This window comes from Mus musculus, chromosome 14 (assembly GCF_000001635.26).
Source record: "Mus musculus strain C57BL/6J chromosome 14, GRCm38.p6 C57BL/6J".
In the NCBI taxonomy this organism is placed as follows: domain Eukaryota; kingdom Metazoa; phylum Chordata; class Mammalia; order Rodentia; family Muridae; genus Mus; species Mus musculus.
In genome coordinates this window covers 73,287,543-73,310,306 of record NC_000080.6, presented here as the reverse complement: position 1 = coordinate 73,310,306, position 22,764 = coordinate 73,287,543, and the positions used below count along the sequence as shown (strand labels likewise).

Below are 22,764 nucleotides of genomic sequence, written 5' to 3'. Positions count from 1 at the left end.
TTTGCATTTTCTAGGATGTAATATAGTAGCCAAACAGTATACAACCTTTCAGTTGGGCTCTCTCACATAATAATATGCATTTAAGCTTCCACATCTTTTAATGATTTGGTAGATCATTTCTTTTTAGTGTTGAATAATAATATTTTGTCATCTGTTTGTGCCACAATTTATTTATCCATTCTACTTCCAAAGGGTATTTTGGTTTCTTCTACGTGTTAGCAATTATGAGTAAAGCTGCTATAAACATACATACACATTTTTGTATGTATGTGTTTATACATTCATGTGTGTACCCACATGTAATCACATACAGGCCCCAAGGTCAACTTTGGGTATCACTCACTACTTAGGCTCTGTTTACCTTCTCTTTTGAGCCTGGCCCAGAATTTCCCTACTAGGGTAAGACTGGCATCCAGGGAGCTCGGAGTCAGTGCTTACACCTCCGTCATTTGGGACTTCAAGCACGCAGCATCATGCCTGGCTTTTCAATGTGGGTTCTGGGAGTCAGTCTTGGGCTCTCATGCTTCATGGCAAATGACTTCACTTGCTGAGCCATCTTCGCAGCTCCCAAGCATTGGTTTCAAGACAGGATCTTGCTAAGTCGCCTCGGCTGGCCTCACACTCACTGTGCAGCCTAAGCTGGCCTTAACTCCCGATTCTCCGGTCTTCTCACTGCCAGGAGTTATAGCTTATGCTACCGTGCCAAGCTTGTGCAGTGTGTGTGTGTGTGTGTGTGTGTGTGTGTGTGTGTGTGTTATTGGAGATGGAACCCAGAGCTCTGTGCGCTGTGGGAAGCACTCAGCTAGCACTGTGCCAGATTTCTAGCCTTGCTGCTTTACCTTTACCTCCTACTTCCTGAGCCATTGTTACTAGTTTTGTGTGATATGGGAGGGCTAAGTCTGGAACTTGTGTGTGTGTGTGTGTGTGTGTGAAGATGTATAATTGCTGGCACTATTTCCTGGGAAGGTGTCTCTTTCCATGGTATTGTGTTTTGCGTCTTCATCAAAGACTATTATTATACTAGGCTGCGGTTGTGTATCTTGATTTCTGGCCTCTCTATTTCCTGCTGTCTCTCTATGTCTCAGCCTCTCTTTTATTACTGTGAAGAGACACAATGACCTTGGCAACTCTTAAAAGACAAAACATTTAATTGGGGAGTTAGTTACAGTTTCAGAAGTTTAGTCTATTACATCATGGTGGAGAATATGGTAGCATGCGGACCGACATAGTGCTAGAGAAGTAGCTGAGAGTTCTGTCTGCAAACACGGGCGGAAGAGATAGAGACAGATGGACAGACAGACACAGACACTGGGCCTGGCTTGAACTTCTGAAACCTCAAGGCCACACTTACTTATCTTCTCAAGTACTACTATTCCCAGATGACTAAACATTTAAATATAGGAGTCTGTGGAGGCTTTCTTATTCGAACTACCACATTCCATTCCTTAGGTCCCATAGGCTTGCAGCTACATCATAATGCAAAAAATCCATTCAGTTGAACTTCAAAACAGTATTATCACTGCTTAAAAGTCCAAAGTTCAAAGTCATTTCTGAGACTCATGGAAAATTTTGTAATCCCTATAAAATCAAAATAAAAAATCATATCTCATACTTTTAACATACAGTGGCACAGAATATATATTACCATTACAAAAGGGAAGACAGGGAGAGTAGTGAGAAAATACTGGGCCAAAGGAACAAAGCCATCACGTCAGTCTCCAAGTCTTGTATCTGCACCTCTGATGTCAAAGTGCCTTTCAGATCACCAGCAACTTTCAGGTTTCTTGCCGACAACATACTTCTTTCACTTGGACTGGCTCCATGCCCTGTATCCAGCTCTCCTAGGCAGGTGTCCCACAACTTGGCATTTTTGACATCTTGGGTGTTCTAGGATAATCCAGGTTTCACCTTTACAACTTCAAGCAGTTGCCTCTCTAGGCTTCCATACAGAGACACCCCTGGTGCACACGTAGCTTTAGTGGCTTTCCTTAGCTGCTGGGGGAGTTCCACAACCCCTTTCTTGTACTCTTGACTCCAAAGTCAGAACCACATGGCTGGAGCGGCCAAGTTCTGCTGCTTCTGGGCTTGGAACATGCTCCCCTCATTTAGTTACATCTACATTCTCTTCTGTTGTTGATGGGTTCCTTCACTTCTTAAGCCCTTTCTTCAATTCCTTTTTCACAGGTTGAAAGCTTAGCTGGTTGGCATCTTTCCCTGAGGTTAGAGTTTCCGCTATTCCATTTATCATCAGGCTATTCTTTAAACCTTTTTATCTCCTTGAGCATTGGACTTGGCACCAACATTTCATTTCCTGATGCTCCCCTTTTCTCCTCAAGCTATAATTTTTCTATTTTTCCTTGCTCAGCTTGATCTTTTCATTATAAATCTGCATAAGAGTGACCACGAACAACCAAGTGACAGAGTCAGTACTAAGCTCTCTTGAAATTTCTGCCAACATCATTAACCCAGTTTAGCACAGGCAGCTTTTTTGGACAATAAAAGAAACCACAGTGTTCTTCAAAATGACACAAGAATGGTCTTTGTGTCACTTACTGCTTCCCTTTGAAGCTTCTTGAACTGGGTCCCTACAGCCCTTCGCACCACTGCCTTCCATGCTCTTACTTGGATGGCTCATTAAGCCCTGCTTAAAGCACCTTTGGGGGACATTTCTATTCACACTATAATGCCTTGTTGATTTTAGAATCATTTTATTAGATTTATAGATCTTCTTGATTATTTAGGTCTCTTATTTTTTAATTAGACTTTTATGGTTCCCTTCAGGCTGATTTTGTATAGACTTTATTAGCTTTATATCTAACTATTCCACTTTAGATGCTCATGTAATACACACACACACACACACACACATACATATGTATGTATATATAATATACATATATACACACATATATATATGTGTGTGTGTATATATATTCCTTCCTGACTGGCCTGGAGCTCACTATGGCCAGGGTGGATGCAAACACACAAAAATCAAGAGTTAAAGGCATGTGCACCACATTCTGCTTAATTGTATTTTTTTTTAATTGCAGTCTATTTGTTGGGATATAGCAAAGCAGTTGGGTTTTGTGCCCTAACCTTGTCTCCTGTATCCTTGTTAGAATGTTTAATAGATCTCATTGTCTCTATTGAGTCTTTGGGGATTTCTGTAGAAATGATTGAATAATTTTAAATAAAGGCATTTTTGTTTCTTCTCAGTCCAAACAACTTTTAATTTTTCTTTTTGTTTTATTGCATTAATTCTTGAATTCTGTATGATGTCAGTGTGTGGTAAAGGATAATGCTGATACCATGTTTCTACCCTCTCATCAATAAATATATTAGCTATAGATTTTCTGTGAAGATTCTTTTTCCCCTTTTTATTGAAAACAGATTCCCCCCCTCACATATATATCCTGATTAAGGTTTCCCCTCTCTCTCTCCTCCCAGTTTCTCTCCATCTCCCTTCCTATCTGGACCCACCCCTTTCCTTTCTCATTAAAAAAACAAACAGGCTTCTAAGGGATAATAATAATAATAAAAAAACCTAACACATCAGAATTGGACAAAACAAACAAACAGAAGGAAAAGAGCCCATGAGAAGGCACGAGAGACAAAGACCCTCTCACTCTCACTCAGGAACGCCATAAAAACACTAAACTGGGAGCCATAATAAGGGACCTATGGGGTAAAACAAGAGAAACATGTAAGTGAAATAAAATAAAACAATAAGATTAAAAGGAAAGAAATAGAGAAGCCTTGGCATGATGTTATGAGACACAGAACCTCAGTGATTACCGAGTCGTTTTCTGTTGGCACCTACTGCTAGCATGCAGCCTACCTTTAAGAGGAGTTTGTTTCCTCCAGTGAGAGTGAGTGCCTTAGAGGAAATTACACTTACATTGGCAAGTAGGTATCAGCTGCATATTGCTTCTGAGTTAGGGATGGGGACATGTATTCTCTTTTTCTTTCAGCTCTAGGGAACATAGCCTGAGAAGGCACAAGAGTCAGAGACCCACTCGTTCATTCACTCAGGAATTCAATAAAAATACTGAAATGGAAGCCATAAAATACACATGGAGGGCCTTACTCTCTGTGAGTTTATGTGAACTTTGATCATGGTGATTTAGAGGGTACTCTTTTCTTGACCTTCCAACTCATCTGGCTCGTACACTTTTTCTGTCTCCTCTTCTGTGGGGTCCCATGATCCCTGAGGGGAGAGATTGATGGGGACTTCCCATTTAGGACATTCCCTTGGAGTGTTCCAAGGTCTTCTACTTTCTGCATCATGTCTGGCTGTGGGTCTATGTATTTTTCTCATCTGCTGTAAGAGAAGACTTCCCTGAAAATGGCTGAGCAAGGCACTGATATATAAGTATAGCGAATGTCATTAGTAGCTTTGTTTTATTGCCATACTCTTTTAGTGGAATAGTAACATTTGGTTTTATCCTAGGAGCTTGAGCTATCTAATCTCAGGTTCTTAGTCATTCAAGCAAAGTTGGGCATAGGTTCCATCTTGTGGAGTGGGCTTTCAGTCAAATCGAATGTTGGTTGGTTACTCAAACAAACATTGTGCCACCATTGCCCTAGCAGATCTTGTAGGTAGGACACCATTGTAGATCAAACAGTTTGTAGCTGAGTTGGTGGTTACATTTCTCTTTTGGTAGTGCAGAGTACCTTCCTATAGCAAAGATGCTAGACTGTAGGGATGAAGACATTATGTAGGCACCAGCTCAACTTCTCCATGGTCAGTGGGTTGTGTGGGTGTTGTCTTCAGCAGTGGGGCCTTGCTATCAGTTTGTGACGAACAACCTATAGTCTTGGCAACAATATGGGTTGTTTGGGGTTCCCATGGCACTCCTTTGGCCAACTCAACTTACATCAACTCAATTAGATGTAACCCAATCTTGGTACTGGAAGATTCATTTGGTGACAGAGGATGTCCACTTGGGGATCTGTCTCCCTCATTACTTGGTGATTTTATTTAAATCACCTTCGTATATGTATATATTTTAGGGAGCTTCTACTGTATTAGGTTTCTATACTATCTCTCAAATAGCCCTTAATTTTGGTTGTTTCTCTCCACATTCCTTCCTTCATCTCCCTCTACATTTGATCCTCCTGGTCCTGCCCACCCCCCCCCCATAATGATAATGTTTCCCTTTCCTAGGGAGGTCTATCCATCTCTCCCTTAATTCCTTACCTTGTACGTAACCTCTGTAGTTCTATAGAGTGTAGCTTGGTCATTATTGATTTAACAGCTGGTATTCTGAGGATAGTCTTTATTAAGTTGAGGAAATACCTCTTAATTTATAGTTTGCTAGATATTTTTTAAATCATGAGTGAATGTTAGGAGCTAAATTCTAGGCCAGTTATGTACCCTGTATAGAAAATGAGGCCTGTCAGTCATTTCTTTGAATTATTTGGATAAGCAATTAATTGATTTGCTATTAGAATGTGGATGAGATCTAAAGAAACCAGGGTAGAATCAACAGTCTTTTTCTTGGGCGATTCTATTGCTACTTGCTTTTCTGATTATGTTAAGGGAAAAGGAAAAAAAAAAGGAAAATCTGAAAGCTACTATATCCTATGTTAAGGCATAGACGTTGTTATAACTTTAAAATATTTGCATTTAGTGTCATTTTAGTGCTGAGTAGTGTATTAGACTCTGGGGGGGTATAATAGAAATTAGAATTTTCTGTTTTCAAGACACTTATAAATTTGTTGAGATGGAGGTAAAAATAAGCAAGCAAGTCAGACACAGACAAGGAAGAGCTGTAACACTGAGATCTGTATCCAGTCTTTAAGGAAGGAATCTTGGTTGTTCATCATAGGGTCAGGTAAGCCTGAACTTTCCAGATCCATGTTTTCCTGGAGTAGAGCTAACTCCACACTCAAATCTACCATGCAACTAGATGGTTAACTCACCTGCTCTCTACCCCAGTGTGTCTTGTTAAAACTGATTGGCGGGCTGGTGAGATGGCTCAGTGGTTAAGAGCACGCTGCTCTTCCAGAGGACCAGGTATCAATTCCCAGCACCCACATGGCAGCTCACAGCTGTCTGCACCTCCTGTCCCAGGGCATCTTATTCCCTCACACAGACATCCTTACAATCAAAATACCAATGCACATAGACTAAGACTAAGATAAATAAATTTAAAAACACAAAAACAAAAGCTGCAGCTGGCTAGGTATGGTGGCACACACCTTTGATCCCAGCACTCAGGAGGCAGAGACAGACCAATCTTTTGAGTTGGAGGTCAGCCTGCTCTACAGACCAAGTTCCAGGATAGCCAGGGCTACACAGAAAAATCCTGTCTCAAAAACTTAAAAACAAGCCAAAAGACTGTGATTGAGTGAAGTGGGTTAGCCTTTACCTTCCTTTGTGACTCTGCCACTCCTGCATCTTCTGTGCATAGTCAAGAATGCCTTAAATACTGACTGCTGCCAGCTCAGGCTGTATAAGTAGGATGAGTTTCCTGACATATTAGTATCGTATTTCTTTTGTTCATATATAAAACCTAGGTGAAGAGGAAACCCAAGCATAGAAAGAAGTAGCTCTCCTGTTTCAAGACTTTCTATTGCACACCCAATGCTTAATGCAACCTTGCTATTCTTGCCTGGAAGAGTACATATTTCCATATATGTGCTAGTAGTTTACTTTCATTACATTTTACTTATTGTGCGTGTGAAGGGGCATACGTGCTATGACCTGAGTGTGGAGGTCAGAGGACAATTTCCACACGCATGTCATGGCACATGGGAGCTCTGGATATAAAAGTCAAAGGATCGGCTTTGGACAAGAGCGTCTTTTCCTGCTGCCAATCTCATAAGACTTTTTTACCTTGTGAAATTACAGCTGAGATTTATGTTCAGCTAGCTTTAGTTGTTAGGTTTTTCACACTGCAGTGATACTTACTGTCACCACTTGGTGGAGCTCTTTGGTAAGTGAGAACATTGTCAAAAAGCAAGCTCAAATAAATTGTCACTGATTTGGGGTTGTCTTTAAGGTGGTTCAGAGGAACATTAAATCACATAGCAGATAGCCATGTAAAGTGTTGGCTGTATATTTTGATTTAAACTGTTAATATATAATTGAAGTTTTGATATTTTAATAATTTTATCATATTTCTGACTTTTCTATCCTGCTTTTCATAAATTTAGCAGTTTTTACTGTTGCATCTTCTTTGTTGCAGTTGATTTTAATTAGGAATATATATCTTGAATTAATGAAGAAAATGAAAGTTGATTATGATCCTAATAGCTCTAGAAATAAGAACCCACTTTAGATATATTATAATCCTTTCCTTAACTTTTTGTTTATTTTTTTTTTTTTACAAAATTGGAATCAAGAAATACAAATAATTTTGTAGATTTTTTTCTCTCACTTAAACATTGTACCTTGGGCATTTCCCATGTGCTTGTTCTGGTCTTTGAAAATGTCTTAGGATTTTGTGTAACCCCATAATTCAGCTATAGCATTGTTTAGCCATTCTATTTTAAGATATTTAGACACCCCACTGTTATGGGGTATGTAAGTAGCTATTAGAACATCTGTTACAAGGATCTTGTCCCAGCTCCCCAGTTATTTTCACTGGGTGGATTCTTAGCTGTACAACTGAATGTCTCAAAACATCATGGCAGCGTATTGTTCAGTTGACATTATTCTAAGATTTGACATTTGCTGAATCTGGTTTTTGAAAGGTAAGATTTTTTTTCCAGTTTTGCAAAGTCCACTTCCTCCACACACTTCCTCCACAAGTTTTACCTTTTTGTGTGTGATTTCACTGAGAAATAGTTACTTTTTTGTAAATAATTTTAAGTGCTGTTTTGGACTCCCTTTAATAATTTTTAAGCTTTTTAAAAAATTATGTGTACTTGTGTGTACATGCACAGGAGTGGAGGTGCTCATGCAAGCTGTAGATCCCAGGTGCCAGTCAGATCAACAGTTGTGAGCCCCCTGATGATGTGCCAGGAACCGATTTTGAATTGTCTAACCAAGTAATGTACACTTTGGACGACCTCTGATCTATTCTTCCAGCCTTCCTTTTATAATTTTTAAGAAAAACATTTTATTTGCAAGTTCTTTATAAAAAGGTTTATGCAATTACAGCAAAACAAATAAACAAAAACAAACCTGTTTTCAATTTAGTTGTAAATTGGATTGGAAATAAATCCTGTAGCTACCCAGAGCCACTGTGCTACAAAGTAGCAAGAGAGGCGGACCCTCTGTTTGCAGATAATGGCAGGGCTGTGGGAGTGGGCGGGGTGCTTATTAAAGGAAGGATAGCAACGGGTAGGAGTTAAACACAGAGATACAGGAAAGAGCACAAGGATATTAGAGGACTTTAGAAGTAAGGAAAAAAGGCTCACAGTGGTAGGTTGAAGGAGAAAAACTTAGTGCGACTCTTCAGCCATAGCATTAAAATAGAAATTAAAACTATGAGTTTAAAGTATAGCATTTCTGGGGAAGCTGACAGAAAAATCTTGACTCAAACTCCATTAAAAATATCCAGAACCTTTAAAGCTATACTAATGGAGACCTTGTGGTATTGGTGCAAAAAGACCAGTGATCCGTAGATGAGGGCGGCATGGACACTGGCACGAGGACACATGCGTTGTCCGTTCATTTTCTAGCGAGGCGCAAAGGTAATTCGGTAGAGGGAGCCTGTTCTTTTCAACCTTGAAGCTGGACCAACTGGCTATCTGTTTGTGACACTTCACTTACAGGGTTTGGGAGGTGGCTCAGTGGGTGAAGGTTGCCAAACCTGATACCCGCAGTTGGATCCCTGGATCCCACATGGTGAATGGAGAGGACCAGTTTCTGCCACGTTGTACTCAAACCTTTACCAGCGTGATGTGGATTGCCAACAAATATGAATTTAAAGAATTTTCTGTCTCATAGTACTTAGAAAAATTAGTTCACATGAACCCTAGACATAAAATTCTAGAGCAGGACATGTAAGAAATCAGTGTGGAACTGTGTTAGAGATAAGTTTCATAAATAGCATCACTAAAAACTGAACCAGAAAAGAAAAAAAATAGTGAAAATTTAAACACTCTTTCTCTGTGAAGTACACCTTTAAGAAAACGAAAGATTGGGACGAGTCAGTGGATAAAACCCTTACTACATACACATGAAGACCTGAGTTCAGAGTACCCATAGCCAAGCACGGAACACTAACCCCAGTGCTGGGAGAGGCCAGCTCCATGACTAGGCAGTCTAGCTGGAGCAGCAGGCCTAAGGGTCAGTAACACACACACACACACACACACACACACACACACACACACACACATGACTAGGCAGTCTAGCTGGAGCAGCAGGCCTAAGGGTCAGTAACACACACACACACACACACACACACACACACACACACACGACTAGGCAGTCTAGCTGGAGCAGCAGGCCTAAGGGTCAGTAACACACACACACACACACACACACACACACACACGCAAGCAGCAGGCCTAAGGGTCAGTAACACACACACACACACACACACACACACACACACGCACACGCACATGCATGCACGCACGCACGCATGCACGCGCACACACACCCGCACACACACTTGTACGCACAGAGAGAGAGAGAGAGACATAGAGAGATTGATTCAGTTGTAGGGCTTTATTCTAATACAATTTGAGGCTTTTAGGGAAGGGGATGTAGCTCACTTTTAGTTTGTTTGCCTGGTATGTGTGAGGCCTGGGTTTCAATTTCCAGCATGACACAAAAACCTTTTTCTAGTGTTTAAAAAATGAATAAACAGTATAATAATGTTTGTCGGTTTTAGTTACTAAAAATGTGAGTGTGAGAGTTTTCTTAGAAAAGGCTGTAGTAGCTATAGGCAGGTCTATCGAGGACAGTTATGTTCAACAGGGGGTAGGTGGCTAGGGGCAAAGAAGCAGAGAGGAAGTGAGATAAGTACACTTAAAAATTCCAGAAGTGAGGATTAAGGAGTTATAGCAGCAAGCAGCTGTCATATCTTAGTAGTTTCTAAGAAATTAGCCTTATTAAGAAACATAGGCAACAAGGAGGACACCAAAAGACATGCTGACATGGAAAGGAGAAGCTCACAGGACCCCAACCCTGCATCAGATCTACAGGCAACTAAGGAATGCTGAGGCGGGCCAGGTAGTCTCTCCCAGGGAAGAGCACACCAATGGGTATCCAGGGCCAGATAGCCAGCCCTTAAAACATGCACTTACAGTTAAAGTACAAAATGAGGAGGTATTTATGTACTTAGGAACACAGGTAGACATACACATAAATACACATTTGCAGCAGTTAATGAAAAAGAGACCATGAATTTAATGGGGTGAGGGTACATGGAATGGGTTGAAGGAGAAAAGGGAAGGGGAGATGATGTAATTATATCAAAATCTCAAAAAAATTTAAAAACAGGCAAAAGTTGATGTTTTTATTTTCTGAGACCATATAATTATCATTGTAATGCTGAATCAATACACACACACACACACACACACACACACACATATACACACACACATACGTACACACATACGTACATACATATATATACATACATACATAAGTATATGTGTGTGTATATATATATATATATTTCTGTTTCAGTAGTAGGATATACGTAACAGTTTCTGAATCAAATTTATTGAGTTGATGGAGATCTATTCCCATATAATGACCACCAGCAAGGATGAAAGCTTCCCGAGCACGCCAGAAGGTTCTCTTCCCCTCTTTGTGGTCATTCCCTGGCACCTGACCTCGTGATTTGAGCAGTGCTTACCTAGTGTCTGACATTAAATACGGCTTTACCTTCCCTGGAACTGTGTGTGCACAGAATCTGTGCTACTGTTTTGTGTCTAGCTTTTCCTTTTTTGGGTGACTTTTTCTCAGTGTAATAATTTTCACTTATCTGTGTTGCTACATTTAGTAGGGCCTTTTCTTTTTTGTTAGATAGCATCAGCTGCATAATTCTATTACAGTTTATTTATAGAATTAACAGTTTGATTATTTCTGTTTGGTTCTATTTCTATTATATTTGGTTGGTTTCTAGTTTGGAATTATATTCATTAGTAGTGTTTTAATTTCTTCTGGGCATAAGTATTGGGGATAGAATTTCTAAGTGATATAGAAAATGTATATTTAAATACATAAAAACTATCCAAACTTGTTTTGCAAAATGATCATAGACATTTTACCACTTGTCACTGGATTCAGTTGTCTCATTCCACTTCTTCCTTACCAATCATCAATATTGTAATTTGTTTTAATTTAAACTATTTTGGATGTATAGTTATATTTTAAAGTATTTATATTAGAAGGAAAAGTTTATAGTTGGACAATGGTGAATTATTGATTACCCACAATCATTTGATACTCTAGATCCTCTCATTCTTCCCTTGGTACATGAGATGCACATAGTGTGTAAAATGCCTTACATCTGCTTCCTCAGCAATGCTTCTATCTCCTTATTAGACCAGAGATAATCTGACACAATAGGATCCAGATTTTACCTACAAAACATACATTTAGAGGGTGGCATATTTCATTGAGGGGGTATACTGAAAAATACTCTACCTACAGTGTTACTCATTGCTCATCAGTTACTAAATGAGTGCTGGGCTATGGTCAAGGGTTTAAACATAGCTTCATTTAAGCCTTGTAAAGTAATGTATGCATGTAATCCATTGTACAGGTGGCTTAGTTGAGAAATTGCACAAGCCCAGAAAATTCTTGACTGAACAAAGGGAAAAAAATGGATGAATTAGAGCAAAAGACATACGTATACTCTGAAAGGAAGTCAGCTTTTGTTTTCCTGGAAAAAACAAGTTTTAAAAAATTTTAGAATCTTTTAATGTGGCTTTAATGATATTGGACTACTAAGAAAACAAACTTTCAAATAACTAGCTTACTCAAAGTTTCCAAAGGAAATAGTAATTTAACTTTTTGAATCTCCTCATAATTTTTTCCTTATAATAAAAATTGAGTGTTATATTAATGTAAAATTAAATATTTTCAAGTATATGCCATTATAAGAATTTAAAATTACATTTTTATGTTTAATGAAAAAATCCTTTGTAATTCAATTTTAACATGGTATCCAGTGTGCAGATGATTTAATAAAATACTTGAACCTTTTTATTCCTAGGAAGGATATATTCAAAAGAAGAAGGAACTCTGGGGCATCTGCATCTTTATCGCAGCAGTTGATCTAGATGAGATGCCATTCACTTTTACTGAGCTACAGAAAAGCATAGAAACCAGGTAAAAGCTCTGACTGAAAATCCTGAAGTTAAAAAGGGCTTCTAAAGTTTTAATTCACATTAAGAAGTTGGTGGAAATGCTAAAATTAAATTTAATATAAGGGATTTGGGACCAATAATGAATTTTAATTCTCTGCTGGGATCAGTTAATGCTTACTTAATTTGGGGGCAGTATTTTTTTAAGAATTTATTATTTTTTATTTTATGTTTTACCTACAGGTAAGTGCACCATGTGCAATGCTTGAAGAGGCCAGGCTAGGGCATCAGAGCCCTTGGAGCTGGAGTTAGAGGTACCGTGAGTCATCCTGTGGGTGCTAGGGACCGAACATGGGCACCTGAACATACCAAAGACAAACACACACACACACACACAGAGACACACACACAATCACATACATACACAGAAGTGAAAAAATAAAAATCTTTTAAAATGTAAGGTGTCTGGGTTTTTTTTTTTTTGTTTGTTTGTTTGGGTTTTTTGTTTGTTTGTTTGGTTTTTTGAGACAGGGTTTCTCTGTGTAGCCCTGGCTGTCCTGGAACTCACTCTGTAGACCAGGCTGGCCTTGAATTCAGAAATCCGCCTGCCTCTGCCTCCCAAGTGCTGGGATTAAAGGCATGCACCACCACTGCCCGGCCTAAGGTGGCTGTTTTAAATTTAGATAAAATTTATTTAAGTTGAAGACTTTAGCGTACGTGGATGTTTTAATTACATAATCACATAAAACTGCCATATATTCAGTATTGATTGACACTTGACCCAGGCATTTAACATTTTTTAGCTTTAAACTTTATTAATTTGTTCTCTAGTAACTTGTAGATTTTCATCTTAAACTCACAGGACATAATGTTATTTCCTTTGTAACATATTTACAAAATACAGCAGTAAGTAATTTTACCAGATTGGTAAATAGATGTATATCTTCAGTGAGTTGATCTATAATTCAACATAATTAGTATTTTAGCTAAACTAAGTAGATTAAATCATTACATTTATAGCACTTTTTTACTACCTTTAAATAAAGTGTGAAAACAAAGGCTTTGTGTGTGTGTATACATACATACATACATACATACATACATACATACATACATGGCATATAAATAGCACAAGAGTCATTGTCTCTAATACCACAGGCACTGACTTCCCATCCCTTCTCTTAAACTACCCCAGAAAGAGACAACTTTGTTTCAGGATTTTCGTTTCATTTCTGTGGTGCTCGGCCCCTCCCACGACGCTTGGGGTACCCCTCATAAGCACACGCACTGCTCCGAGGTTTTCTTTTTTTCTGGATTCTACACATTTACATGATGAACTCTTCTGTTCTTCCTTCTCTCTCACCCTCTCTCTCTTCCCTTCTCATCAATACAGCATAAATAAATGTAAAGCAGAGGCCCCATGAGAGGATAACAGTTCATTCTCTGACCCAGTCCTTCATGGTTAACCTAACTTTAGCATTTCTCACTAACTCCCTAAACTGTATTGATGGAAGTTCAAAGCAGTTTCCAGTCAGCATCTTGATCTCTGCTGTCTTCTGCCATCCCTGCATCCTTCTTTACTGTCCACGTAACTATCAGCACTGCTTTACCCCTCTTGGCCTGAACACTTTGTAATATCCTCTGTTATGTGGATTTTTGCCTCCTGCTGACTATCTCGGGCTCCTTTGGTTGGTTGGTTTGAGGTGTAACCTTGTACTTCCCAGGTCTGCCTCAAACTCCTGGTCTTAAGTAATCTTTCTAGACTCCCAGGTCTGGGACCGTAGACACGTACTCTCTTACCTGGCTTTGCTTTGGACAGCCTATAATAGTTGTAATGACTATTCCTTGCTCTACTTAGCTGCTTTTGTACAATTGTATATACAAAGTCAATTAGAAATTAATATATGAAGTCAGATGTGATGGTGTAAGGTAGGCTGATCTCTGTGAGTTCAAGGCCAGACTGGTCTGCATAGCAAATGCCAGGCCAGCCAGGAGTATGAGACTTTTTGTCAAGAGTAGGAGGAGATGGTAATGGATATATGAGAGCTATCCGATCATGTCTGCCTTACTGCCCTTTTGAAAATATGTATATTGAAGATTAATTTTATAGAAAACAACTTTTAGAATTACTAGAAGTTGTTTAACAATGTAAAATTTTAGCCAGGTTTTCACTTTCTTTCTCTATTTAAACATGAAGCTTTTGGTAAGGCAAAGCATGTTAGTGTGTCTATGACAAGGAAATGCCAAGTGGTGAGAAAGGTTATCAGAGCGAGGTGAGGTAGACATTCACAGGGTGGGGATCATCGTCATGGGCTGGGCAGCCCCACATGGGCAGAGCAGTCCTGCACAAGCTGTCTGGAATGCAGTGTCAGAGACCAGGCACTTGGTGTAGAGAGGTATAGTACAGGAGGGCAGCCTGATGGGGGAGGGAGGGGACAGTGTGCAGTTAAGTCAGCCTGTCCTTGTTGGAGACTGGAAGGCTTTAGGGTTATAAGAAGGACAGAGTTTCAAATATGAAAATGGAAGCACTAGAATAAACTATATGTTTTGAAAAAACATACAGATACAGATGGCTGTGTAGTGTTTAAGTACAATGTATTGCGGAACTCTGAAAGAATGTATTTTAAATGTTTTTGCTTTGAACAAGTAATAAATGTTTGAGGAGATTGGTATGTTTATCTTTGTTATGCAGTGTTTACACGTGTGAAAACATCACATGCTACTTCCCTAAAATGTATAGTTCTTGGGCTTTTATGCATCAGTTGATAATAATTTTAATTAAAAAGCTCATACATTTATATTTAGAAACACAAATGTACATATTTCATGCCCCTGCTTTTCTTGTTTTCTTAACTTTAAATAAATATAATTGGGGTAGGTAGATACTAGGGCCTGGGTTGCTTCTAATAAAATGCAAAACCAAATAGAGCCCTTCCAGAGAATACACAGTGTAGAGCTGGCAGTCTTTTGAATTGAATTGCACATGCTTTGAAAATTAAATAAAGCAAATTTTGATAGCTACTCATGCACTTTTTCTATTTTTTGTAGTGTCTATAAATTCTTTGACTTATTAAAAGAAATCGATACCAGTACCAAGGTTGATAATGCTATGTCAAGACTATTGAAGAAGTATAATGTGTTATGTGCACTCTACAGCAAATTAGAACGGTAAGATAAAAGTTTTATTAGGCTTGCACTTTCATTCTTTGTTTTTTATTTTTATACCTTGATACTTCAATTTGGAAACTGTCATGGGTAATAGAAGTATTAAGCATTATCCCCTAGCCTTATCCATTTTGCTATTATTTCTTAAACATTCTGGGTACTTGCCCTAAATTAACTGTTTTTACCAGCCTTTTATGACATTTGCTTCTTCAGATTTTGAGCTTGATTTTCATTTTGTCTAGTGGAGCTTGTAATTCTAAATAGTGATCTAAATTTTAACTTCTTCCGGCTTAGAAAGAAACCATATTGTCTATAAAAGTGTGTGAGCAGTTGCCAAGTTGTGATCTGTGCTCTCAGTGGTAGCTGAGAAGACTCTACCTGCACTGTTCAACTGGAAAGTCATGGCTAAGCTTGGCTTATATTTTGTCATAATACTTTTATTGATTTGGGGGGGGGGATTTCACATCGTGTATCCCAAGCCCCACTTTCCTATCCTGCCCACTTTAGGACTTCTCTCCCCACAAAAGAAGACAAAGAAGAAGAAAAAACAAGCCCAATTTTGTTACCCATGTACTCACCGGTACATGGTCAAAATCCTGGTGGATCTCATGTTAAAGAAAACTGAGTCCTTCCCTAGCCATACCTCCATCAGAAGCAATCAATTCTTTTTTAAAAAAGAAGATTTATTTATATATTTTATGTATGTGAGCACACTGTAGCTATACAGATGGTTGTTAGCCTTCACGTGGTTGTTGAGAATTGAATTTAGGACTTCTGCTCGCTCTGGTCAGCCCTGCTAGCTCAGGTCCAAAGATTTATTTATTCTTATATCTAAGTACACTGTAGCTGACATCAGATGCACCAGAAGAGGGCGTCAGATCTCTTTATGGGTGGTTGTGAGCCACCATGTGGTTGCTGGGATTTGAACTCTGGACCTTTGGAAGAAAAGTCAGTGCTCTTTCCTGTTGAGCCATCTGGCCAGCCCAGAAGCAATCAATTCTTGTAGAGGAATTTTAGTTGAGCAACATGGCTACTCTGACAAGAGATCACACCCAAAGATATGATCCAGCTGGAATTTGGTAATACACATCTTTGGTCCCTCTGGCTGGAATGTAGACACTCATTTAGAACATACCTTTGATTCCAGTCAATGATATCTAATTGATGGACCGACAAAGTGACAAATCGGAGAAAGACTTGAAGGAATGAGTCAGAGATAGGATATGCCCAGTTCTCACAGTAAAGACAGGAAGGAGAGGCTAAGGAACAGTCAGGAAAGAGCAGGGAGGGAGAGAGAATAGTTTAGTTCAGTTTGGAGCAGTTCAGTTCAGTGCAGTTTAGTTGAGTGCAGTTGTGCTCAGTTCAGCTCAGACAGTTCAGTTAGTTCGTGGAATTCAGAGGCAATCTTTCCAAGTAGAATGTTATCTTATTTTTCATATGACTATGACCCCAAATATGAAAGATTTTTGTTATGATATTATTTAGATGTCTGAAAATTAGAAATGAGCTCTTTATAACTGAATTTTAAATATTTCAAATATTATAATTATAATCAAACAATTATAAGCTAGTTTTGATGAGGAATAACAGTGTAAAGAAGTGCTTGTAATGTTAGATATATAGATCAGAGTATACTATGATTGTGACAGTGCAAAAGGGAAAAATCCAAGCCTCTAATGCATCACGTGAAATGACTCAGAAGAAGCTAGAATTCTAGTAGAGGTTTCCTATCCACGATAGACAAAGTACGCAAACATTTCTCTGAGCCAGTTGTTAAAAACCTGTGGTAGGCTCTAGAGATGGCTCAGCGGTTAAGATGCTTAATGCTCTTGCAGAACTCAGCTCCCAGCACCTACTTCAGGTGTCTCACAACCACCTGTAACTTCAGCTTCTGGTCTGTGCAGGATACTTGCACAGACTTGTGCTAAACAACAGACATACACACACATACACAGAAGTAAAAATGAAATGAGTCTTTAAGAGCAAAAGAAAATGCTGCACAAATAAGTTACTTAAAAACTGACTAGGTGATTTCTAGATCTAGAATTTGAGGGCTCGGAATGACTTGGGGTACAGTGCTTACTGTCTTCTGCTATAGTGATTTTATTCTACTTTTGTTATTAAAATATAATTACATCATTTCACCCTATTCCCTTTTATTCCTCTGACTCCTCCCACACCTCCCCTCCTCTCCCACACTGTGTTCCTGCTTCCTTTTAAATCTGGCAGCTCATTTTCTTTGTTGTTGTTACATGTATATGCATAAACATGTAATTATAACCTGCTGAGTCTGTCTAGTGTTTCTCGTGTGTATATGATTTAAATGCTAACCATTTGGTATGGGATAACCAATTAATAGGCTTCTCCCCAGGAGATAGATTATTCTTCCTGCTCTCTTTCCTTAATTGCCTGTTATTTGTCTAGGGGTGGGGCCCTGTGAGTTTCCCCCATTTATATTTCTGCTATAATAATTTTAATTGGATACTTCCAAGTAGTTTTACTTTCTTATATGATTCTGCTTTAATATCAGCTTCTGTCTTCAGGGATTTGTTTGCTTGTTTGTTTATTATACTTTCCTCTGATATAGTGCACTTGATATCCTGGGAGTTGAGAGAGAGGTAAAAAAGGGTACTAGAAAATGAAATAGTCTCATATGTGATTTTTAGGCTTTACAAAATATTCTGTTTAGGTGGTTTACCCTCTAATTTTTCTCCAAACAGAGCAGTGATCAATAGATAAATCATTAGGCTGACATTTTTCTCTTTATATTCATATTAATCTCAAGACTACTAAGTCTTAAGAATTTTCTGTATTTGTATTTTGAAGAGTAATTTTAAGTAGTTTGGAAGGGCAGAGAGAAGAATGTTATAGAGAATTGATTAAATTACATAAAAACAGAAAAGAATATTATAACTACTACATATTGAAGTTCAAAAACTTTAGCAGTTATATAGACAATTTTGAAGTGCTCTGGATCTTTCTGTATGCTATTCCCTAAGGGCCAGGATAAGCAACGGTGTTTACAGTCCAGTCTGTGGGATACAGCACCACAGTTCCCAAAGAATTTTCTTCTAATACAACTAGAACATGAGAGTTCACGATGACCGTCCACATTCCAGTTGAATCTTTGAGATGTACTTGATGTAGAGAACTCACAGTCTGAGAAACAACCAATTGGCTCCTAGAGTTAGTTATCTCTCCTGTAATCTATAGCCAGCAAGCTTGTCATGGAAGGGGAGCGGTCAGGGTTCTAGAGCAGGCTCTGCCCCTCTGGTCTGGCTTGAGATTCTCTCTCTATTTTCTGTAGTTTGCCTTTGTTATCATCTCTGTGGGAAGCTGGGTTTTACAGTCCTCGTGAAGTGTCACCTGAATTGGGGCTACTCAATAGACAACCATTAGAGTGTGTTCCCAATGAGCTGTTCATAGTAAATATGCATAGATGCCTTACTGTATTATCAAGTACAAGGTGCCCTTACAACAGAGAGGGTAGAGGCTCATCATCCATCCTTCTTGTTCTCTATCAAAAACAGTAGCTATTATCTATGAGAGAGAAGGAAGGGGGTTACAGTAGAGCTTAGAGGAGAAGCAGTCACTCAGGTCTGCATTCTAACCTGATCCTGAGTATATACTATGTAATCTTGGATAAATGAGTTACCTAACTTGGGTACATAGTTTTCTAATGTCTAAATCAAGTTAATGAGAGTACCTATTAGTCAGGGCTCTCTATAGTAACAGAACTCATAGAATGGACCTGTATCTATATCTCTAGATCTATATCCAAAGGGAATTTATTAGAATGGCTTACAGGCTGCAGTCCAGCTAATCTAAGAATGGTTAACTATGAATGGAAAGTCCAAGAATCTAGTAGTTATGCACTCAGTCCACAAAACTGCATGTCTCAGCTGGTCTTCAGCATATGCTGGGATCCTGAAGTAGGCTCTAGTGGCAATGAAGGAATGGACTTGCTAGCAAGGGGAGGACAAGCAGGCAAAGAACAAAAGCTTTCCTCTCCCTTATATAGACTCCCAGCAGAAGGTGTGACCCAGACTAGATTTGGGTTAAAGGTGTGTTTTCTCCTCCTAAAGATAACGGACTTTTGAATTTTAGTTAATTCCAGATGAGGTCAAGGTGATGATCAAGTATAGCCATCACACACCTGTTAATGTTTTAATTGAGATAATATATAAATAGTGCTTTCATGATAGCTTTTAATTTGTGTGTGTGTGTGTGTGTGTGTATGTGGGCAAATGTGGGCTATAGCACAGTTGTGAAGAGTAGAGGGCAACTTGAAAGAGTTGGCTCTCTCCTTCTACCACGTGGGTCTCAGTTTCAAACTTATATTGCCAGGCCCAGCAGCAAGCATCTGTACCCACTCAGCTATCTCACAGGCCCAAATATTTATTAGGTTTTTAAAGAAGAAAATAAGACATTGTCTATTTGGAAAACACTGCATAATACTGTATTTTCATATTGTATTCCCTCTTAGACAGTCACAAAACACCAAGGCAATGCACGATATTTAGAAGTTTGATTGAGTTAAGCATTTTCTAAATGACTAATATTTACATTTGCCTTAGTTACTCTCTGTTGCTGCGATAAAATACTCCTACAGGAACAATTTAAGGGAGAAAGGGTTTACTTTGACCTACAGTTCCAGAGGGATACAGTTTGTCACAGTGAGGAAGATGTGGCAGCAGACCTGGAAAGCATGGTGGCAGAACAGGAGGCTCCTGACCACATGGCATCCCTCAAAAGAAAGCAGAGTGCATGAACAGGAAGTGGGTTTTGGCTATTAAAGCCGTAACTCCCACCCCCACCCCACCGGTGACTCTCTTTCTCAAGTGTGATCCTTGTGGGGATATTTCACATTCAAACCACAAACCATAATGCCATTTAACATCAGTTAAGATCTCATACAAGAAGTGTTTATGGAATATACTTTAAGAAAATGTATGATGTCAGCTGTTTTGTTGTAATCAAATTAACAAGCTACATCAAGAATTAACTGTTAGGGGCTGGAGAGATGGCTCAGCGGTTAAAAGCACTGACTGCTCTTCCAGAGTTCCTGAGTTCAATTCCCAGCAACCACATGGTGGCTCAAAACCATCTGTAATGGGATCCTATGCCCTCTTCTGGTGTTTCTGAAGACAGCGACAGTGTACTCACATACATGAGATAAATAAATAATTCTTAAAAAAAAAAAAGAATTAACTGTTAGTACCCTGCTATCTCCATGAGCTCTGAGTTTGATCAAGAGATCCTGCCCTCAAAGAATAAGATGAAAGAACAATTTAATATCCCTGACATCAGTCTCAGGCCTCCACATACATGTGTACATGTGCACATGCCACAACATGTCCACGTGAAAATGCAGTAATGGCTGTGATGCTGGATTGAAGAGTACCGCGTTTAAGTAGAAATGATGCAGTACGTCATGGATCTTAGCTAGGTGAGAAGGCGGTACTGTTGATTTCTACTAAGGAAAAAGAGAAGGAGGAAGTTCTGAATAGGGATTAGAAATAGAAATGTATCCAGAAAAATGAGTGGGGACAGGAACTGGGCGTGTCAGGCATGTGCTGAGCATGTGCACACCAAAACAGTGACTGGATGTGCTTTGAGCGCTGATGTATGGAAGGTAGGATGGGGGCTGGGCAGGAGCAAGCTAGCTGTGCCCTGCACAGTGGAAATGCTGAGTGCTTTTACACTGGGGAATGGCATAGTCTGATTTGGCCTTACAAGGCTGCCCTGCACTTTGTAACTTAAGATTTTTATTGACTAGTCTTTTGGAATAATTTAGCTTTAATTAAGTTGGTGGCTTTGAATCAAATCAAGGTTTCCGTTTCCCATTCTACTTGTACAGTTTTCTGGAGTATGAAGATTGCAATGCCAAAGCTTGTTTATTATAGGGTAAACTATAGAGATATATGTGGCTTATTGGTTAGTTACCCACTGAGCTAACAGTCTGGTCTGGTCATTGGTTTTGATTTAACAGTGAGTGACAGAAGCCGGTTCTTTTATCTTAGAACATGGTGATATGAGATGGCATTTTGTAGTAAGCAGATATACTTTAACTTTCTTTTAGAAGGCTAATGACTCATGCTGCAGAAGTATTTTAAAAGTTTTCTTTTAAGCTGTTATTTTACTGAAATTATTTTTTTCTTTTCAGGACGTGTGAACTTATATATTTGACACAACCCAGCAGTGCGTAAGTAGCATGTAATTTTTCACTAAAATTTGTTTTTTTGGACTAATCTCAAACATATTGTTTACTTTGGTGATAAAAACATACTACTTTATAAGTTAAGGTGGTAAAATCCTGTTTGGATTTGTTTATCTTCTAAAAATGTGTGCCTTACTTATATAGCAGAGAGAACCAATTGGCTGGAATTCAGTGTTCTCTGTCACTTTTCTGAGGAAAATGCAGTTCATTCATTAAGTTTTTATTAACGATCTATCACAGGGATTTTATCAACAAGGCTCTGCATACTTTTGTATAAGAACAAATACATTCTCAATTTAGGGATTTGGAGAGAAGACTGGACCCAGGCGTGAAACCCAACATCCCACATGGTGGCTTACAGCTGTTTGTATTTCTAGTTCTGTGGGGTGGGATGCGATGACCTCTTCAGGCCCCTACAGACACCAGGCACACAAGTCGTGCACAAACACACAGATAGGTAAAATATTCCTACTCATTAAAAAACTTCATTTACAAATCCTAAATTCCTGAACAGTATGGCAGTGTTCTTCTCTGTAAATAGCTCAAGTAATCCTGGAGATTTCCTGCCCCACGAAAGCACTGGCATTGAAGAGATTGATTGAAATGCAAATTGTGCATATATTAATTCATAAAAAGCTGTTGATTCTAATGAGTGGTCATTCTATGGAAAAATTATCAAGGTAAAGTGTTAAGTTGACAAAATCTAAGCCACCTAATTGTTTGGGTTTTTTTGGTTGTTCATTTTAATTAGAAAAACAGAGCAAACAAGTATAAAGGTAATTAGAAACAAATCAGTGTACCGTGGGCTTTATATAGTTTTAGATTAGAATCAATATTTTGATAGGCACACCAAATGAGCTAGGTGAGTTTAGGTGAAAATTGTGCATTAAAGAGGGTTGCATTTCATTTGTGTATTTATTTAACTCAAGTCTATAATTAAAACAAACTACCCCAAAGTAAAGCTGGAATACTTTGTCAGTGTCTGACTTTTTTTTTTTTTTTTGCTTTGTATTTGTTTACCAGGTTATCTACTGAAATAAATTCTATGTTGGTGCTAAAAATTTCTTGGATCACTTTTTTACTAGCTAAAGGTAAGTGAATGTGTTATTGAATGCTGATGTGTCAAATATAATGATTAAATTGTTCACTTG

The 22,764-nt window shown here is 38.7% G+C and overlaps 1 protein-coding gene across 2 annotated transcripts in view; it reads left to right on the top strand.

Annotated features, from left to right (window-relative positions):
• The window catches only part of Rb1 (RB transcriptional corepressor 1), a 133,094-nt gene that overhangs the window by 15,645 nt on the left and 94,685 nt on the right, over window positions 1-22,764 (top strand). For both annotated transcript variants that reach the window (XR_383150.4, NM_009029.3), the window contains exons 3-6: window positions 12,138-12,253; window positions 15,277-15,396; window positions 21,560-21,598; window positions 22,637-22,704. Coding sequence is in view for 1 of the 2 variants with exons in the window: in NM_009029.3 (NP_033055.2) it covers window positions 12,138-12,253; window positions 15,277-15,396; window positions 21,560-21,598; window positions 22,637-22,704 (343 nt within the window). In the remaining variant the exon portion in view is untranslated. The remainder of the gene's footprint in view (window positions 1-12,137; window positions 12,254-15,276; window positions 15,397-21,559; window positions 21,599-22,636; window positions 22,705-22,764) is intronic.